The sequence below is a fragment of the Caenorhabditis remanei genome, chromosome III (genome assembly GCF_010183535.1).
Source record: "Caenorhabditis remanei strain PX506 chromosome III, whole genome shotgun sequence".
Taxonomy (NCBI): Eukaryota; Metazoa; Nematoda; class Chromadorea; order Rhabditida; family Rhabditidae; genus Caenorhabditis; species Caenorhabditis remanei.
This window is the reverse complement of record NC_071330.1, coordinates 9,411,999-9,427,397: the sequence shown is the minus strand read 5'-3', so window position 1 is coordinate 9,427,397 and position 15,399 is coordinate 9,411,999. Positions and strand designations below refer to the sequence as shown.

The 15,399-nt window shown below is 37.9% G+C and overlaps 5 protein-coding genes across 5 annotated transcripts; 3 read left to right on the top strand and 2 right to left on the bottom strand.

Annotated features, from left to right (window-relative positions):
• Positions 1-4,224: 4,224 nt before the first annotated feature.
• GCK72_010280 (uncharacterized protein) lies at positions 4,225-5,363 on the bottom strand (the record flags this gene model as incomplete). Its single annotated transcript, XM_003104024.2, has 4 exons — positions 4,225-4,401; positions 4,453-4,552; positions 4,619-5,013; positions 5,217-5,363. 4 exons carry the CDS (start codon positions 5,361-5,363, stop codon positions 4,225-4,227), a joined length of 819 nt encoding a protein of 272 aa, XP_003104072.2.
• A 282-nt stretch (positions 5,364-5,645) lies between these two features.
• GCK72_010279 (uncharacterized protein) lies at positions 5,646-6,806 on the top strand (the record flags this gene model as incomplete). Its single annotated transcript, XM_003104157.2, has 6 exons — positions 5,646-5,704; positions 5,755-5,857; positions 5,904-6,056; positions 6,153-6,353; positions 6,404-6,632; positions 6,676-6,806. The coding sequence occupies 6 exons, from the start codon at positions 5,646-5,648 to the stop codon at positions 6,804-6,806; spliced, it is 876 nt and encodes a 291-aa protein (XP_003104205.2).
• Positions 6,807-7,827: 1,021 nt separating this feature from the next.
• GCK72_010278 (uncharacterized protein) lies at positions 7,828-11,045 on the top strand (the record flags this gene model as incomplete). Its single annotated transcript, XM_003104069.2, has 8 exons — positions 7,828-7,920; positions 7,967-8,752; positions 8,798-9,700; positions 9,745-10,215; positions 10,266-10,361; positions 10,406-10,745; positions 10,790-10,919; positions 10,967-11,045. The coding sequence occupies 8 exons, from the start codon at positions 7,828-7,830 to the stop codon at positions 11,043-11,045; spliced, it is 2,898 nt and encodes a 965-aa protein (XP_003104117.2).
• Positions 11,046-12,334: 1,289 nt separating this feature from the next.
• GCK72_010277 (uncharacterized protein) lies at positions 12,335-12,806 on the top strand (the record flags this gene model as incomplete). The annotated part of the gene is made up of 3 exons (XM_003104131.2): positions 12,335-12,424; positions 12,475-12,687; positions 12,741-12,806. The coding sequence occupies 3 exons, from the start codon at positions 12,335-12,337 to the stop codon at positions 12,804-12,806; spliced, it is 369 nt and encodes a 122-aa protein (XP_003104179.1).
• A 91-nt stretch (positions 12,807-12,897) lies between these two features.
• Positions 12,898-14,742, bottom strand: GCK72_010276 (uncharacterized protein; the record flags this gene model as incomplete). Its single annotated transcript, XM_003104040.2, has 5 exons — positions 12,898-13,027; positions 13,121-13,635; positions 13,684-13,854; positions 13,897-14,198; positions 14,526-14,742. 5 exons carry the CDS (start codon positions 14,740-14,742, stop codon positions 12,898-12,900), a joined length of 1,335 nt encoding a protein of 444 aa, XP_003104088.1.
• Positions 14,743-15,399: the final 657 nt, after the last annotated feature.

Below are 15,399 nucleotides of genomic sequence, written 5' to 3'. Positions count from 1 at the left end.
TCACCATAGGAAAGGATATCTTTTTTTCAAGCATATGGGTCGAAAAACGAAGAAAAAAGCCTTTGAAAGTTTTTAACCACGAACCAAGTCAAAGAACAGGACGTTATCAGTTTCAATATAGGCTCCTTCACCGTTTTCACATTTCACAGAGAAAAATCAATCAATGCTTTCATTTTGGCCGTATCAGAAACGATTTGAGAAAATCGAAGAAAAAACGATAAGAATATTTCAAAGAAGAAAAAAAACTAAGAAGCCTAAAGTATTTCACAGTGAAGTTGCGAAAACGATCAGGAGAGAATGTGTTCTGGTATTTTCTCAATGTTTTCACAATTGTCATCACTTTTTATTTTTGAGTGTGGCAATATTTCGAAATTACTTTCTTACTTTTCTGGAACCAAACAAAAGTCATTCAAAAATAGTGAAAAAATCAATCAATCGATAGTGCTGATTCGACAAAAAGAACCGGTAGAAGAGAGGGCAGAGCGAAGAGGGAGAGGTGGCAAAGGTGGAAACGATTGAAAAACTAAGAGGAAAGAAATAGTATATAAATAGACGGAGTGCGCAGAGAACGATCAACCTATGAGCGGAATTTGTAGAGAAAGAGAGAGAGAGGGGCGTCTTTCTCTTTGTGAAAGAGAGAGTGCGTGTCACAACACTGCTGCGCACTCACTCGTCTCCAAAAATTCCATGGTATCTAGATGATGCGACGATATATTGGAGCATCTTTTGCAATATCTATTGTCAGGGATTTCGTGGTATAACTGTGAAATGAATGATTTTGCATACCAGATCGCCATTCGGGCCGGGCCGAGATTTTTCTTGGTCGGGCCGGGTCGGGCCGAAATTTCTCTTGGCCCGGCCCGGATTCAAAAATGGGTACCCATTTTTTTTTTGAATTTTTTCGAAAAAATAGAGTAAAAATGCTTAAATTATTGTACACATTCATATTTCTATTCAATTTTGAATTTTTATCCGAAAACTATACTTTTTTTGAGCGGGCCGGGCCGAGATTTTTCCTGATTTTGGCCCGGCCCGTGGCAAGTCTGGTTTAAATCATTCTTATATATAAAACGCGTGCGGCCGGGACCAAAACCGGACCCCTTGGACCACTCGGCCATGCAGAACATTTTTGAGAAGGTGAACACGTAAATGAAGAGAGGCCAGCATGACGAACCGCCGAAGGCGGGGCAGCCAGGCTGGTATACCATAAACGCTAAAACATAGGTTAGCTATAAGTTGGTACATCCTTAATGTTTTTAAGCCATGGTTCGCAATGAATCCCGATAAACTTTTAAAAAGAAAAACTACATTCAATCTTTCTTCGATTAATACTTCAATGAACGAATCGCATCGAGTGAGCACCTGATCAAACGAAAAGCAAGAAAACACGCACTTCGTCATTTACACCGAACAGCCGCTCTCATTTTCCTGCTCTTTCTTTGTATCAGCGCTAATCAGTAGCTTGCAATAGAAATGTTAAAACGTTATTTCTTCTTGCAAAATGTAGCAATACATTTGATGGTTTGTCTTTGTAGACGTTTGGAATTCGAATATATATTCTAAATTAATGTATTGATTGGAAAAGCGCCTATTTTTTTCAGAACTTTCACGAGGCATTCCCGAAAGATAACTCGAAAATGAGGTCATGACAAAAAACGCGGGTATTTCTAATAATCAATATTCTATACGAGAGGAGGAGTGAAAAATAGCTTAACAAATAACAAAAGAGAAAGATCGCAATCTATCCAACAACCAAAGCAGTACAAAAGCGAGTAGTAGGCGAACGAAATGGTAAACGAAATAGAAGAGGGAGAGGAGAAGTAGGCCCGCTAATACTAGTAGTTCTCATATGGTGTGTCCAAAGTTGTTACAACGACAAATCTGCGGCATCCAAAGTTGATTTGTAGGTTTGTAGGTTTTGCAGGTTTTGCAGTTAAAAAATTAAGGATGAGCAATAACGCATAACTGCAAACCTGCAAATCTACAAATCAACTTTGGACGCCGCAGATTTGTCGTTTTTGCTGTTTTGTAGCAACTTTGGACGCACCAATAATGAATCACTGGAAATGAATGTTATTTGTTTACGTATATGCGCAAACTCACACAAATTCTCCAGGGCAACGAGCGAATGTGCAAGACGATCATGTGAATCTTGGAGTGAATGATATGTATAACACACTACCTATTGGAGAATAACTTGTGAAAGTTTTCCTTTAGAATTGGATCGCTATTTAAAGTTGGGAAAACAGCTAAAAACGGGAAAGCGAAATGAAAGCTGAACATCGCTTTTACTTCTTCAGACTATTTTAATGACCAGGAACTGAAGGTCGGAGAGAAACTATTGAAAATAAGACGCGAAACAGATATAACTAATGAATGAAAGAGAAACATAGATAGATAGGGAAACTGAAGGACACAGCGACAAATTGTAATCTTCACTGCGTTTTTCAATAGTAAAGCGTCAATTCGGTCCGGCATTCAACTAACTGTTAGTCTGTCATACTCAAAAAAATTGATCAAAAAAGAGGCAGCCAATTAAAGAGGAGATACTAAGACAGTAAGAATTTTAGTGCATCCGAAGGACGTCGGTCACTCTCAGTTGGCCTCTGTTCGGAAGATAAAATTAGTATTTAAAAATCACAACGTTTGTTAAACAAAGCCACAAATTAGCTTTGGGAAGATGAATAAAGTAAAAACTCCGTAAATTTGTTCTCTTCTCAACATTTTTCTCGCCATTGTATTTCAGAGAAACTGAAAAAAAAAACAAAATCCAGTCTGCTGTTTGTTGGGGGTGACGGCAGAAGTCAGAGAGCGAATAAAAAAGAAGGAAAATAACAACAACATTATTGTTGTTTGGATGAGAAAGCGTAAAGCAAAATAATAAGACAACGTTTAAAAAATATTAACAAGACCAAGTTAATTTTTCTTCGATGTTATTCAAAGTTAGAAAGTGTGATGATATATTGTGAAAGAGCAATCAAATACAACTGAAAAGAAAACTTTTTGACTCATAAAGGCTAGACTAAATTTCTTCGAAGAAGATGTAGAAGCTACCGTAAAAACTGTATTTGAGGTGCCCCTCAATTTGAAGTGCCCCTCTAATAGAGGTGCCCTCAATTTGAAGTGCCTTCTGACGGACCATTTGAACAATAGAGGTGCCCCTCTAATACAGTTTCCTTCCACCGATTCACACTTATCTCTAATATCATCATCAACTGATTTTCTATAAAAGTCCGTTTTTTTACGTGATAGTTCGATGAATTCGGCATAAAAAATAGTGAAATCAAACAAATTCAAGAGATAGCAAATTCGTCGACAAAAAATAGAGGTGCACCCTTTATTTGAATTGCCCTCTAATAGAGTTGTACTCCGACGGACCCTTTGAACAATAGAGTTGCATGCACCTCAAATACAGTTTTTACGGTATATCTTAATAGAGGTATCTTTCTTTGACTGACCGGTCGGTTACGAGGTCGGCGAAGTTTTCCAATTTATACTGTGTGGAGGTCAATCAAATCCGGTGATTTACTTCTTTTCTACTATCAAAAGTTAAGAGCTCCGTACAGAGAAAGGCCGATTCAAAGCACAATCCTGAGAACAGAGAGATTAACAATTTATTGAGCTTTTCTAGTTTTTCCATGAAGCTTTCATACTTTTTCTAACACGATGTACGCGAGAAGATTTAAGACATTGAAACAAAATGACTTTCATGAGAATTTATAGATATACAAGTACCGTGTAGAACGGCTACTGTGTCGAACAAAGAAGAACTATTAAATAAATTATATCTTCACAAGGTTTAATTTGAAAAACGACTGAAAAGTGTAAGCAGTAAAAGAAAAATGATGAATAATTTGGAATGTCAAGTTATTCACAGTAACTTTGGACGGAACATTTTGATTTGGAGAGAAAATCAACGAAGAAAAGAATAACCATAAAGCTGTCAAAAAAAGGCAGGAAAGTTTTACTATGTACAATCAGCTCGATATTTTACGGGGGTAAAGTTCCGAGTGGACCGTATTATTTAGAGAATACTACGTTTTGCGTTTCTTAAAATTGCTAACTGAATAAAACAAGAGAAGAATGGTGACAATGAAAAATGGAAAAGAAACTATGATACACAACTAAAGTTGATTGGAACTCGGATTTGGTTTGATCGTTTAAAAAGTTTGTTTTGAGCGGTCACATAAAACAGGGAGTGGGAAAAATTATAAATAAAAGTGATTAGACAGGTTTATAAAGAAGAGTGGTTACAAACTTCTTGCGGTAACGTTGTGTAGAAGAAAGCACCATGACACTATCCTTGATAGAAAGCGCGTACATATGGTTGAGCATCACATGATTTGGCTCCGGAAGTACATTTGGATCACATGATTCTGGGGTCTCCTTATTAAGAAGCACCTGTTAAACATTTCAAGTTCATATTCATTAAAATAAAATATTACTAAATACCTGCATCAACTGTGGAGGAATTACCGGAGGTCCAGCTGCCTTGCGAAGCATGTCCATCGATGGAATTTCTTGGGTGAATGAGCGTAGTTTTTCAAGTTCTCTGAAAGTTCTCAGCGTAACTTGATATAAATGTTGATTGTAGTAACAAACTCTTATGAAACCTTACCTATCATTCGGAGTATCATGATTTTTCGTGCTCTCCGACTCTCCACGGAGAACTTCTCCAGCAGTTGAGGATTGGAAGTCTTCATCAAGAGCCTCGAAGACTGCAAAATCCGAGTCTTGGATGTTTATCATATTGTTCTCATTTCCAGCTGCATCCTGAGTCTTTCCTTGATTATCATCCACGACCCATGATCCATCGACTTGAAATTTGTATTCGTACTGCCCAGGTTGCAAGTCTATTATTGTGGAAAAGTCGTTTGTAGACTTCACCATTGGGATTCTTGTTGACCAATTATCCCAGGAACCAACTATATGGACAGTGCGCGGCTGGGCGTTCTGAGTGAAACTCCAGCGAAAAACTACCGGACATTCTCCAGACTTGTCCTCGTGGCCATCCTGCAAGTTGCACTCAGTTCCGGTAATCATTACTAGCAATTTTTTTTTCAAAATTCTTTGAAACTTTGACCCGAATCTGGGAGCTCAAACATCTATTTTAATGTAGTGGGAATGGTACAAACTGCTTTAGGAGGCTGTTGCGAAAATCGCTCTTCTGCTCTCCCTCTCCTCACTAATCAGAGAATTTCCCTCTCGATACTTACATCAAAGATCATTGGCGGTCCGTCAGGATTCGGAAGCACTTGTCCTGCGATTTTTGCAGTTTCGCTCATCATACGATGTCTACGAAGCCCTGCTTTGTCGGTTGGGCCATAGCGACCTTCGGGACCACCGGATTGATTATTTCCCATCGCTTTCCTGAAATTTAGAGAGATCATGAAGTATTGTGAATGAATTACAGATATACATACGGAGAACCTTTGTTAAACTTAAAAAGGGAAATTCGTGGAGAATTGAAAAAAAGCAGCAATAAAAAAGTCAACAAACATCATCAAAAATGCACATGATGAGAATGAGGCATGGAAAAATGGGCGGGGTTACAGACGCAAGCCGCCGCACACTTTTCTCTATATTTTTCACGACTTGCCAAACCCCTCAATTTCAGCTATATTTAATAATTGTTTTTCTAAAAAATGACTATGGATGCTCCTCCCTCGAAAATAACAAAACTAGATTGTTCTTCAGTCACTAAGTAAGAAAAAATATCCATCTGAACTCACATAAAATCTACGTTAATTTTAGACTGGAAGTCCATCCTATCCTAGATCCTGCACTGACATGTGAAACAATAGCATCTACTTCGTTTCAAGCTCTGAATCTCGTAAATAAGCAAGTCATTGGACAGGTAAGACAATTAACAAACTATTTTTTAACGTGTCGTTAATTGTCAGATTATCGGGGGTTTAAACGAACTTCCCGAAAGTTTTCAACATTTGAAACGAGTTGAAAAAGATGGAAGCGTGCTCATTTCGGAGACAGAAGAAAGCGCCAAACAAATTATCATTGGTTTAAAAAACGACGACGTGCGAATAGAAGACTTGAGAGTGAGGAAGACAGCAAGATATAAAGAGATTAGCAGAGAGGATTTGTTATTCAGCTAATCTTCCGAACGTTCCAGGAATTGAATACTGATCTTTCAGACAGTTTTGGTTCCTTCAAAAAAACCATCAACACGTCGGCAGTTCGAAGTTTCAAAACTTCTCTGGTCAACCGCCTTCCATCCCAATCATGATGTTGAGAAACTGCTTGATGGATCATTCCTCACTGATTCTCTCAGAGAATATGTAATTCGATATACACAAAGAGTAATAGAAATGGGTGATGGGTGTATTGCAGTGCAAGTAAGAACATAAAATGCCTTCTTTTTTTTTTTCATTTTTCTAGTTTTCAGAGTAATTCTGTACTCTCGTCTGGCTGTCCATCAACGCATCCACTAGGGCACCCAGTTATGGAGATGGTCCGCAATCTCCGGAAGCGGACAGGGTCTGATTACCTCGGAACTGGTTCTGATGTGTTTTTGGTTAATGAACCGTGTGCTATGTGTTCAATGGCTCTCGTTCATTTTCGGATTAAGCGACTCTTTTATGTGCGGAATTCAAAAAATGGAGTGTTAAAAGAAGGTAATGGGAAACATCGTAATTTTAAAACAAAATATAATCTTAGATGGCTGGCAGCTGCACTTGGAACCTTCAATCAATCATCACTACGAAGTTTTCCGCGTGAATATACATGACGACTCAGGAAGTAATTTGGATAATGTTTATTCGAATTCTCTGTGCACTCTTGCCAAATAAATTCAGCATTATGCAATATCGTATTGAAAATTACACCTAACTATTAAAATCGGTAATGGACCAACCCACGAAGAAAATTTGTACCATTTAATGCAAGTTTTCACAGTTTAAGAAAAATTCAAAGCGCCTTTAATTTTTTTGTGAATTATATTTACTGTATCATACACGAAAAAATTGAAGGCACATTGAATTTTCAGCTTGCAATATATCTTGTACCGAAAAATTTCTCACCTGTAAAAATGACAGATTAATGCATTCATTTGCATTCGTGAATTGAATTATATTGCATTAAATGGTACTAGTTTTCTTCGTGGGTAGACCCATAACTGTTGCAAACGAGAATTCTTTAAAATACTATCTTCTATTTCCTGTCGAGAGTGGTAATCATGGATTTGAACAGAATTGGAAGGAATGCTTCAAGTTTTAATTGTTTCCCTTATTCTGTCACATTTTATTTAATTCTTGCTGGGAATTGGAGTATTTGATGCATTTTGTGCTCTAAATATGCAACCTTTTTGACCTTCGCGCCTTTGTGTATACAGAATCAATTAATATTGGGTGGTTAGGAGAAAGGATTTGAGCAATACTTTTATAGTGCTAATTTTCCGAGTTTTCAGGCAAAAAATAATGTTGAATCCTCAAGATTTATCCAGTAAAACATTCCATGGGTCCCGCCACGAAAACTACGGTAGTTCTGAAACAAAAACCTTTTTTTCTCTGGAATGAATTATACTTTCAAAATTAGTTTGGCTTGTTTTCACAAAGAATCCCGTTGTTCTGTTGCTCTTGATATGAGAAGAACTCAATTTTCCACATTCCCTTATTTTTATAACCACGCGTTTTCACTCCCACAACGTTTTGCTTTTTTCTACTTTCGTATTTTCTCCTTAATTAATTAAATAAGGGAATGTGGAAAATTGAGTTCTTCTCATATCAAGAGCAACAGAACAACGGGATTCTTATAATTTATAATATAAATCACAATTTTTTTCTTCCAAGGTGACGTAACATCAGAAATAGCATGTTGCACCCCACTGGACCCCTTCCATATGCCATTGAATATGCCAAATTGAACCGATCGTATTGTAAAAAATGCAAGAAGAATATCGGAGAGGTGAGCTTTACCATTAGTTTTATACCGAATACTTCAATAATTACAGAATTCTTTACGAATGTCACTGAATCAACAGTCTACATATTTCGACGGAACCATTGATTCATGGTTTCATTACGAATGTTTCTGGCAAAATCTGGCTCGCAGCCGCAATGATATAAATATCAATTCAATCAGAGGTGTCGATTGGCTTAATTGGGAAGATCAAGAACTTCTCCGCAATCGAATTCAAAAATTCAGAGAACCAGTGGCGCATTTTATTTCTGTCAATTATGAAAATGTGCTGTTTCTTTCTTCCTTAAAATCTGAGAGCTCATTAACTAATCGAGGGAAGTGTATTAAATGCTCAGCTAACTTCGAAAAAGGAGAGATGAAAGTGATTTTCAAAAGTAAATATATCCATTTCAAATGCCACGCGGAGAGCTTTGACAGAATCGAAGGGGAATTGGAGCAAATTCCGGGTTGGAACGATTATGAAGAGTGCTGGAGAGAGCGTGTCATCGCAAGTTATGCTGAAATTTATGCGTCGAAGAAAGGAGAAAAGACGAAGCCGGTAGAAGAAGGATCAGAAAAAATAGCACAACCAGAATCTTCTTCGTCTACTGTAACTGTCGATAATGATATGACCATCGTCCACGATTTATTGATAAATTTAGAAGATCCTCCAGAAATTTTTCTAGATTTTGATGATGGTCCATGCTCGTCAACGAGCACTAAGAAACGTGCGGCTGCTGAGGAAATCGTGGAAATCAATCCTAGTGAAGAGGAGAGGAAAAAGAGAAAATTGGGAAAGGCAGCGAAAATGGCTGAACTTCAGAAGCGCCGTATGAAGGTTTGATGGTACAGAAATCAATTTTTAGTTTCAAAATGTTTACAGACTCAAGTCGACCAACTGTGGGAATGTCGTCAACTTCTAGAGAAACTATCGCATTCGGAGAGATTGGCTCTGCTCGCCATAAACTTTCAAGAAGTCACAGAGGGGCATGATCCAACATCACAACTGATTGATCGATTAGCAGATTATGCTGTTTTCGGAGTGCCGATCGCCTGTTTGAAGTGTACTAATGGAAACATTGTCTACAACTCAGCACGTCGCGCGTATGTCTGTACTGGATATGCGACAGAGTACTCGAAATGCACTTTCGAATCGAAGAATCCAGTTAGAACTCCTTTCAAACCAACTGATCGTCTTCTTGAGAAATGTTCTGATCAAAAAGTGGTCTTCAATGCTTTCGCTGAACGTCTTTATATAGAAGAAGAGGAAGACGAGGAAGTCGTTAAAATACAGAAGAGAAAATCGAAAGGAGGACTTCGTGGAGATGAATTCATTTATGCAGCTGAAGCATTAGACTCGCAGAATGTTATTCCAATTTCCACTAACGGTGACGCCGTTAGTAACACTCATATAATTAAACACGGAACTGTTGTTGATGCGAAATTCCCGTATGCCAATAAATGCCACGTGTTCAAAAATGAAGAGGACGGATCACTCTATCAGGCGACACTCTCATTCACTGATGTCACACAAAACAAGAACTCGTATTACAAAATTCAGTTGTTAAAAGATGATATCTTCGAGAAGTACTATGTATTCCGATCATGGGGCCGAGTGGGTACCGATGTTGGTAACCATAAGTTCGAGGGCTTCGATAGAAATGGAGCGGTAGAGGAGTTCAAGAAGATTTTCAGAGAGAATACGAAAAATAACTGGGAGTATAGAAAGCATTTCCGTAAAATGCCTGGAGCATTCAGTTATGTCGAAACTGATTACTCCGAATTCGTGAGTGGAATTGAATGATTTCTGAAATTTTTTGTAATTTTTAGGCTCACCTCGAACAAGACGTAATTCCTGGTTCCAAAACCAAGCTTCCTCCTTCTGTCAAAGAAGTTGTCATGTCGATTTTCGACATTGAAAATATGAAATCGGCTCTGAAGTCTTTTGAGATGGATGTCAATAAAATGCCACTCGGACGTCTCTCACGAAATCAGATCAATCTGGCATTCGAAGTGCTCAATGATCTCAGTGAACTTCTCATAGAGTTTCCGGTGAATAACGACAAGATTCTCGATTCCACCAACAAATTTTATACGATTATCCCTCATAACTTCGGAATGAAAGTGCCGGAGCCAATTGACAGTATCCATAAGGTCAAGGAGAAGAATAACATGTTGAACGCACTTCTGGATATAAAATTCGCTTATGATCAAATTTGTGGAGGAGAAAGTCCGACTATGGGAACACTTGGAGTGGATCCAGTGGATACTAATTATCTGAAATTGAAGTGCGCTATGACAGTAAGACTGAGTTGTATGAAAATTGAATCATTCTACTATGATTATTTCAGCCTCTCGATAAACACTGCTCTGACTACCAGATGATCCATGATTACTTGAAAAATACTCAAGGATCGACACATGAAATAAAAGTGGATTTGATTGATGTAAGATTGTTCGGCAAAAGTAGGCAAACATGATCCACTTTCAGATCCTACAACTGAACCGAGAGAGTGAGTCGAAGAAGTTCAAGGCAAATATCGGAAATCGACGTCTACTCTGGCATGGTTCTGGACGAATGAATTTCGCTGGAATTCTCGGTCAAGGTCTTCGTATCGCGCCTCCAGAAGCACCAGCGTCTGGATACATGTTCGGAAAAGGAGTCTACTTTGCCGATATGTTCAGTAAAAGTTTCTTCTACTGCCGAGCGAATTGTCATGATGAAGCGTATCTTCTGTTGTGTGACGTGGCACTCGGAGAAATGGCTACAAAGTTGGAGGCGACAACAATGTCGAAGAGCACACTGCCAAAAGGAACTCATTCGGTGAAAGGTAACGATGAGAGGAGTCTATCCGATCTATAAGCATATGTTCAGGTGTCGGCCGTGAATGTCCCATTGAGAGCGGAGACTACCTTCATCCAGATGGCTACATTATCCCGAGAGGCAAAAAGCACTTCCAGCTGCAAGGGGCTCATGGTAAAAACTTCCACTTGCTATACAATGAGTATGTTTATCAAATCCTCTGTATCCGTATCATCCATATATTTTCAGGTACATTGTATATGATGTGGATCAAATTCAAATGAAGTATTTGGTTCGTGTCAAAATGCATCATGCTCGCCATCGCTAGGGCTTTCCAATTATCATTTCATTTCTATTTTTCCGTCAGTTTTTATTTTTCTACTTGAATCTCTACTGCTCTCTTGACAAATACATCTCTATCTCTTTCACTGGTCTGATGTCATTTATCTGTAATGCAAATCATCATTCACTCATAATCATTAATATCACATTTAATCCGTGTCTCGTTTTTTCTAGACAGTAAGTAGTGTAGTATGAAATTTTTTAGAAAACGTTGATTTATTGTTTATAAACATTTATTGTTTTCAGTTCTTTTTTGGAGCGTCCGGTAGACGATCTGGATGTGCCTGGGATCGTGGATCCTCTTCGAGTTCCATAGGCTCTCTTATCCATTTCCATTGGAAGAAACGGGGGATTCGAAGAGGCTTCATCCAAATACTCGATTATATCGAGACTTTCAGTCAGAGATAATCCATTGATTATGAGGGCTGGAACCTTTTTGGCAGGGTTGTGTTTTCCGCGTTGTTCTGGAATACGGAGAGGAGAGTTCTAACTTCTGGGGCAGTTATCTCGAGAACAAAGAATGCTAGAAGGACCAATAAAATGTGTAAAATTTTATGAAGATCATTTTGCTAGTTCACAACTTTTTACTAAACATCTTGGGTTTTGAGAGCCACGATTTCAAGCAAGTGAAGCTTTATTCGATTCATTCCTCAATTCGATTGGTAAAAGTCGGAGAATTATGACAATGGACTATCCGAAACCAAAACTTCTTTACTAGTCAGTGTTTCGTACTACGAAATTTTCGTAGGAGACGTCTTACATCGCTGTTTTCATTTCAATTCTTATTTTGATTACAGTAAATGGTTTTCCCTTACTAAGTACCAGTTCCGACAGGCTACACCAAGTTAACATGAACAGAACCAAAAGTCAAAAGTACACTGCAAGAAAATGTTGTTCCTTGTCTCATAAAATCAAAGTGTTTCGACCGAAAAGTAAAACAAAACCGGTTATTTTCTTCCATTCATTGTATTTTAAATGAGCTCTTCTCCTCCTTTTTCTTCCAATTGAAATCTAATTAACTGGAAGAAAAACGTATTAGGCCAGACAGGGTCAACGGTAGGAAAGGTTTAATGTGATAAGAAAAAAGAGAGATATGAGCACTAAAGAAATAAGAGATACCGGTTCAGAACACTGGCGCCAATCTTCTTTTTCTTTTTCTCTTACAAATTAAACAGTTTCGATCTTTTGTCGCCGGAATGACCTGAACAGGATAAAAGGAAGAGGGAAAGACAGTTTTGGCACAACTTCTCCGCTCTCTTCTATTCTTTTCCAAAAATGTTCAAGGCATTCGGATTCTTTGTTATCTGCATTGTTGGATGCAGTGTAGCTGCTCCAATTCATGGAGATGCTGATGATGAACTTTTGGTAAGTCGCTTTCAGAACTCTGTTCTTTCTATAAAATACTATTATTGAAGGGTCTCGCCTGGGAAGCAGCCGCCACTAGTGTCAATGCTGGGAACAGTGGAAAGTTCTGGGTTCCAATTGAAATTCAAAGCTCTGAAAGATCTGGATCAGTGACAAATCTTGTCGTTGTATTCCAAGAATCATGGTGCAGTCCATCTGAAGGAAATGATCTTGAAGATGTCTGTGAATCAATGTGTCCAGTTTATTATGGTGGAGCTAAAGCTGTAAGTTCTGGAACATTCTTTCTGTAAACTGTATACATCGAATACATTTTCAGACATACCGTATCACTGCAACGGAAACAAACGGAGGAAGTGACTTTGACTCTGTTAGAATCGAGTAATTTCTTTACTGTTTTTAGTTTAATCCTATGTAAATATAGATATAAATATTAGATTTGAATAAAACAATTTCATTTCAACACGGAATTTATATCAATACTCATCATCCCCATTCTCTTGATCATTCGAATCAGCAGCAACCTCTTCGTAATCTTTCTCAAGAGCAGCCAAATCTTCTCTGGCTTCTGAGAATTCACCTTCTTCCATTCCTTCTCCAACATACCTGAAGGAACACACCTACGTTGAAAGTTTTTTTTTCAGAGTTTTGTAAAAGTAGTATAAAAATCCACCAAATATATTGATTATTTCCACTTACCAATGAACGAAAGCTCTCTTTGCATACATCAGATCGAATTTATAATCCAGTCTTTGCCATGCTTCAGCAATTGCAGTGGTATTCGAAAGCATACAAACTGCACGTGGCACTTTAGCCATGTCTCCACCAGGTATTACTGTAGGTGGCTGGTAGTTCAGTCCCACTTTGAATCCAGTTGGACACCAATCGACGAATTGAACGGATCGTTGAGTTTTAATTGATTTAATCGCAGCTGATACATCTTTTGGAACAACATCTCCACGATAAAGTAGACAAACAGCCATATATTTTCCATTTTTCGGATCACATTTAACCATTTGATTTGATGATTCAAAACAGTTTTTAGTGATTTCATCGACCGATAAAATCTCGTGATGGGCAGAAGAAATAAGTGGATTATAAGCCACTAGAGGGAAATGAATCCGTGGATACGGTACTAAATTCGTTTGGAATTCATTCAAATCCACATTTAATGCTCCATCGAAACGAAGAGATGCCGTGATTGATGAGACTACCTGCAAGTTTTTAGGTTAGTTTCAAATCAACGGATAAAAGAGCGTCACCTGAGAGATAATTCGATTCAAATTGGTGTAAGTTGGTCTAGAAACCCTTAAATTTCTACGACAGATATCATAAATTGCTTCATTGTCAACCATAAATGAGCAATCCGAATGCTCCAAAGTTGTATGAGTTGTTAGAATTGAATTATAAGGTTCAACTACAGATGTTGATATCTGAATATTAAATTAAACGGTTAATTTTGTAAAGAAATCTACCTGTGGTGCCGGATAAATGGAAAATTCAAGTTTACTTTTCTTCCCATATTCACCCGAAAGTTTTTCCATTAGCATAGAAGTGAATCCACTTCCAGTGCCTCCTCCGAATGAATGGAACACGAAAAACCCTTGCAATCCCTCACAATTATTTGCTAGTCTTCTGATTCGATCCAGTGTTGTATCAATTATTTCCTTCCCGACCGTATAATGCCCACGAGCATAATTGTTTGCAGCGTCCTCTTTTCCGGTGAGCATTTGTTCCGGATGAAAAAGTTTCTTGTAAGTTCCGGTCCGAATCTCATCTGCAAAAAAATAAAAAATAACCTCGGAAAGACTAATCATGCTAGCATGGAATTCTTCAGGACATGGGTTTTGTCTTCATTGGTTGAGAATTGAAACCGGCGGGTCGTGAAAAGTGTTGGAGTGTCAGTCAACAGCACTAACCAATAGACCACGCGTGCATCATGGAAGAGAGGAGAAAAGTGTATTATAAAGAAGAAGGAGAGGTAGAAAGAGAGAAATGTATGCGAAAGAAAAGAGACTGCAACTTCCAGTTTTTTGTTGAAAAAGCTGTTTCTTTTCTATATTCTGAATAATTATGTTTGAAGTCACTACCCGGAAAGTCTTACCTACAACAGTCGGCTCCAAATCCACAAAAATTGAACGTGGAACGTGTCTACCGTATCCGGTATCAGAAAAGAAGGTTGTCAAAGAACCAGAATTCCCATCTGGATCCAGAAATGTACCATCTGGAAGTATTCCATGTTCCAAACAATACAATTCCCAACAAGCATTTCCAATTTGAACTCCCGCTTGCCCAACGTGAATTGAAATAACTTCTCTCATTTGGGGAAACTGAAAAGACGAAAAGGTTATGAAAATAACTGAAACAGAAAATAAAATGGAAAACAGAAAAGGAGTGATGTTTTAGAATATAAGTAGAATGATAAGAAGAGAAAAAGAGCAAACAAACACGCATGAAAATGGTTCGGCGGTCTGAGAGAAAAAGAAAAAGAAAAAAGAAAAAAGTGATAAAAGTCTGTGATACTGGAAATAAAAATCGAGGTGTTCTCATAGGATGGTATTTGAGAATTAAAGATTGTGATATATGTATGAGTGGTATTTCATAATTATTGGGAGAGATCTCATGATGAATTCAAGTGAAAGGTTCACTAATCTTGTTCGTTCGTTATTACAGTTCGAATGTAATCTCGTGTCGTCCTGAAAACTGCAAATGACGGCAGGTATTTGAAGAATAACTTTTAATTCCAACGCAGTTTGTACCGTATCAGAGGTTTGGAGACGTGGAGAACATGGAATGACTATGTAGAGTCGATTATAAACCACCTGAATATATACGAACCGGTATTCTTATGATAAGGATGATAAGACAGAATATGAAAGTTCCAATTGGGAACAGCTTCAAAATAACGAGGAAACATTATTTTTTGCATATTTCTTTATTCTCTCTTAGAACATATCTTCCTTCAGTTCATAAGCATT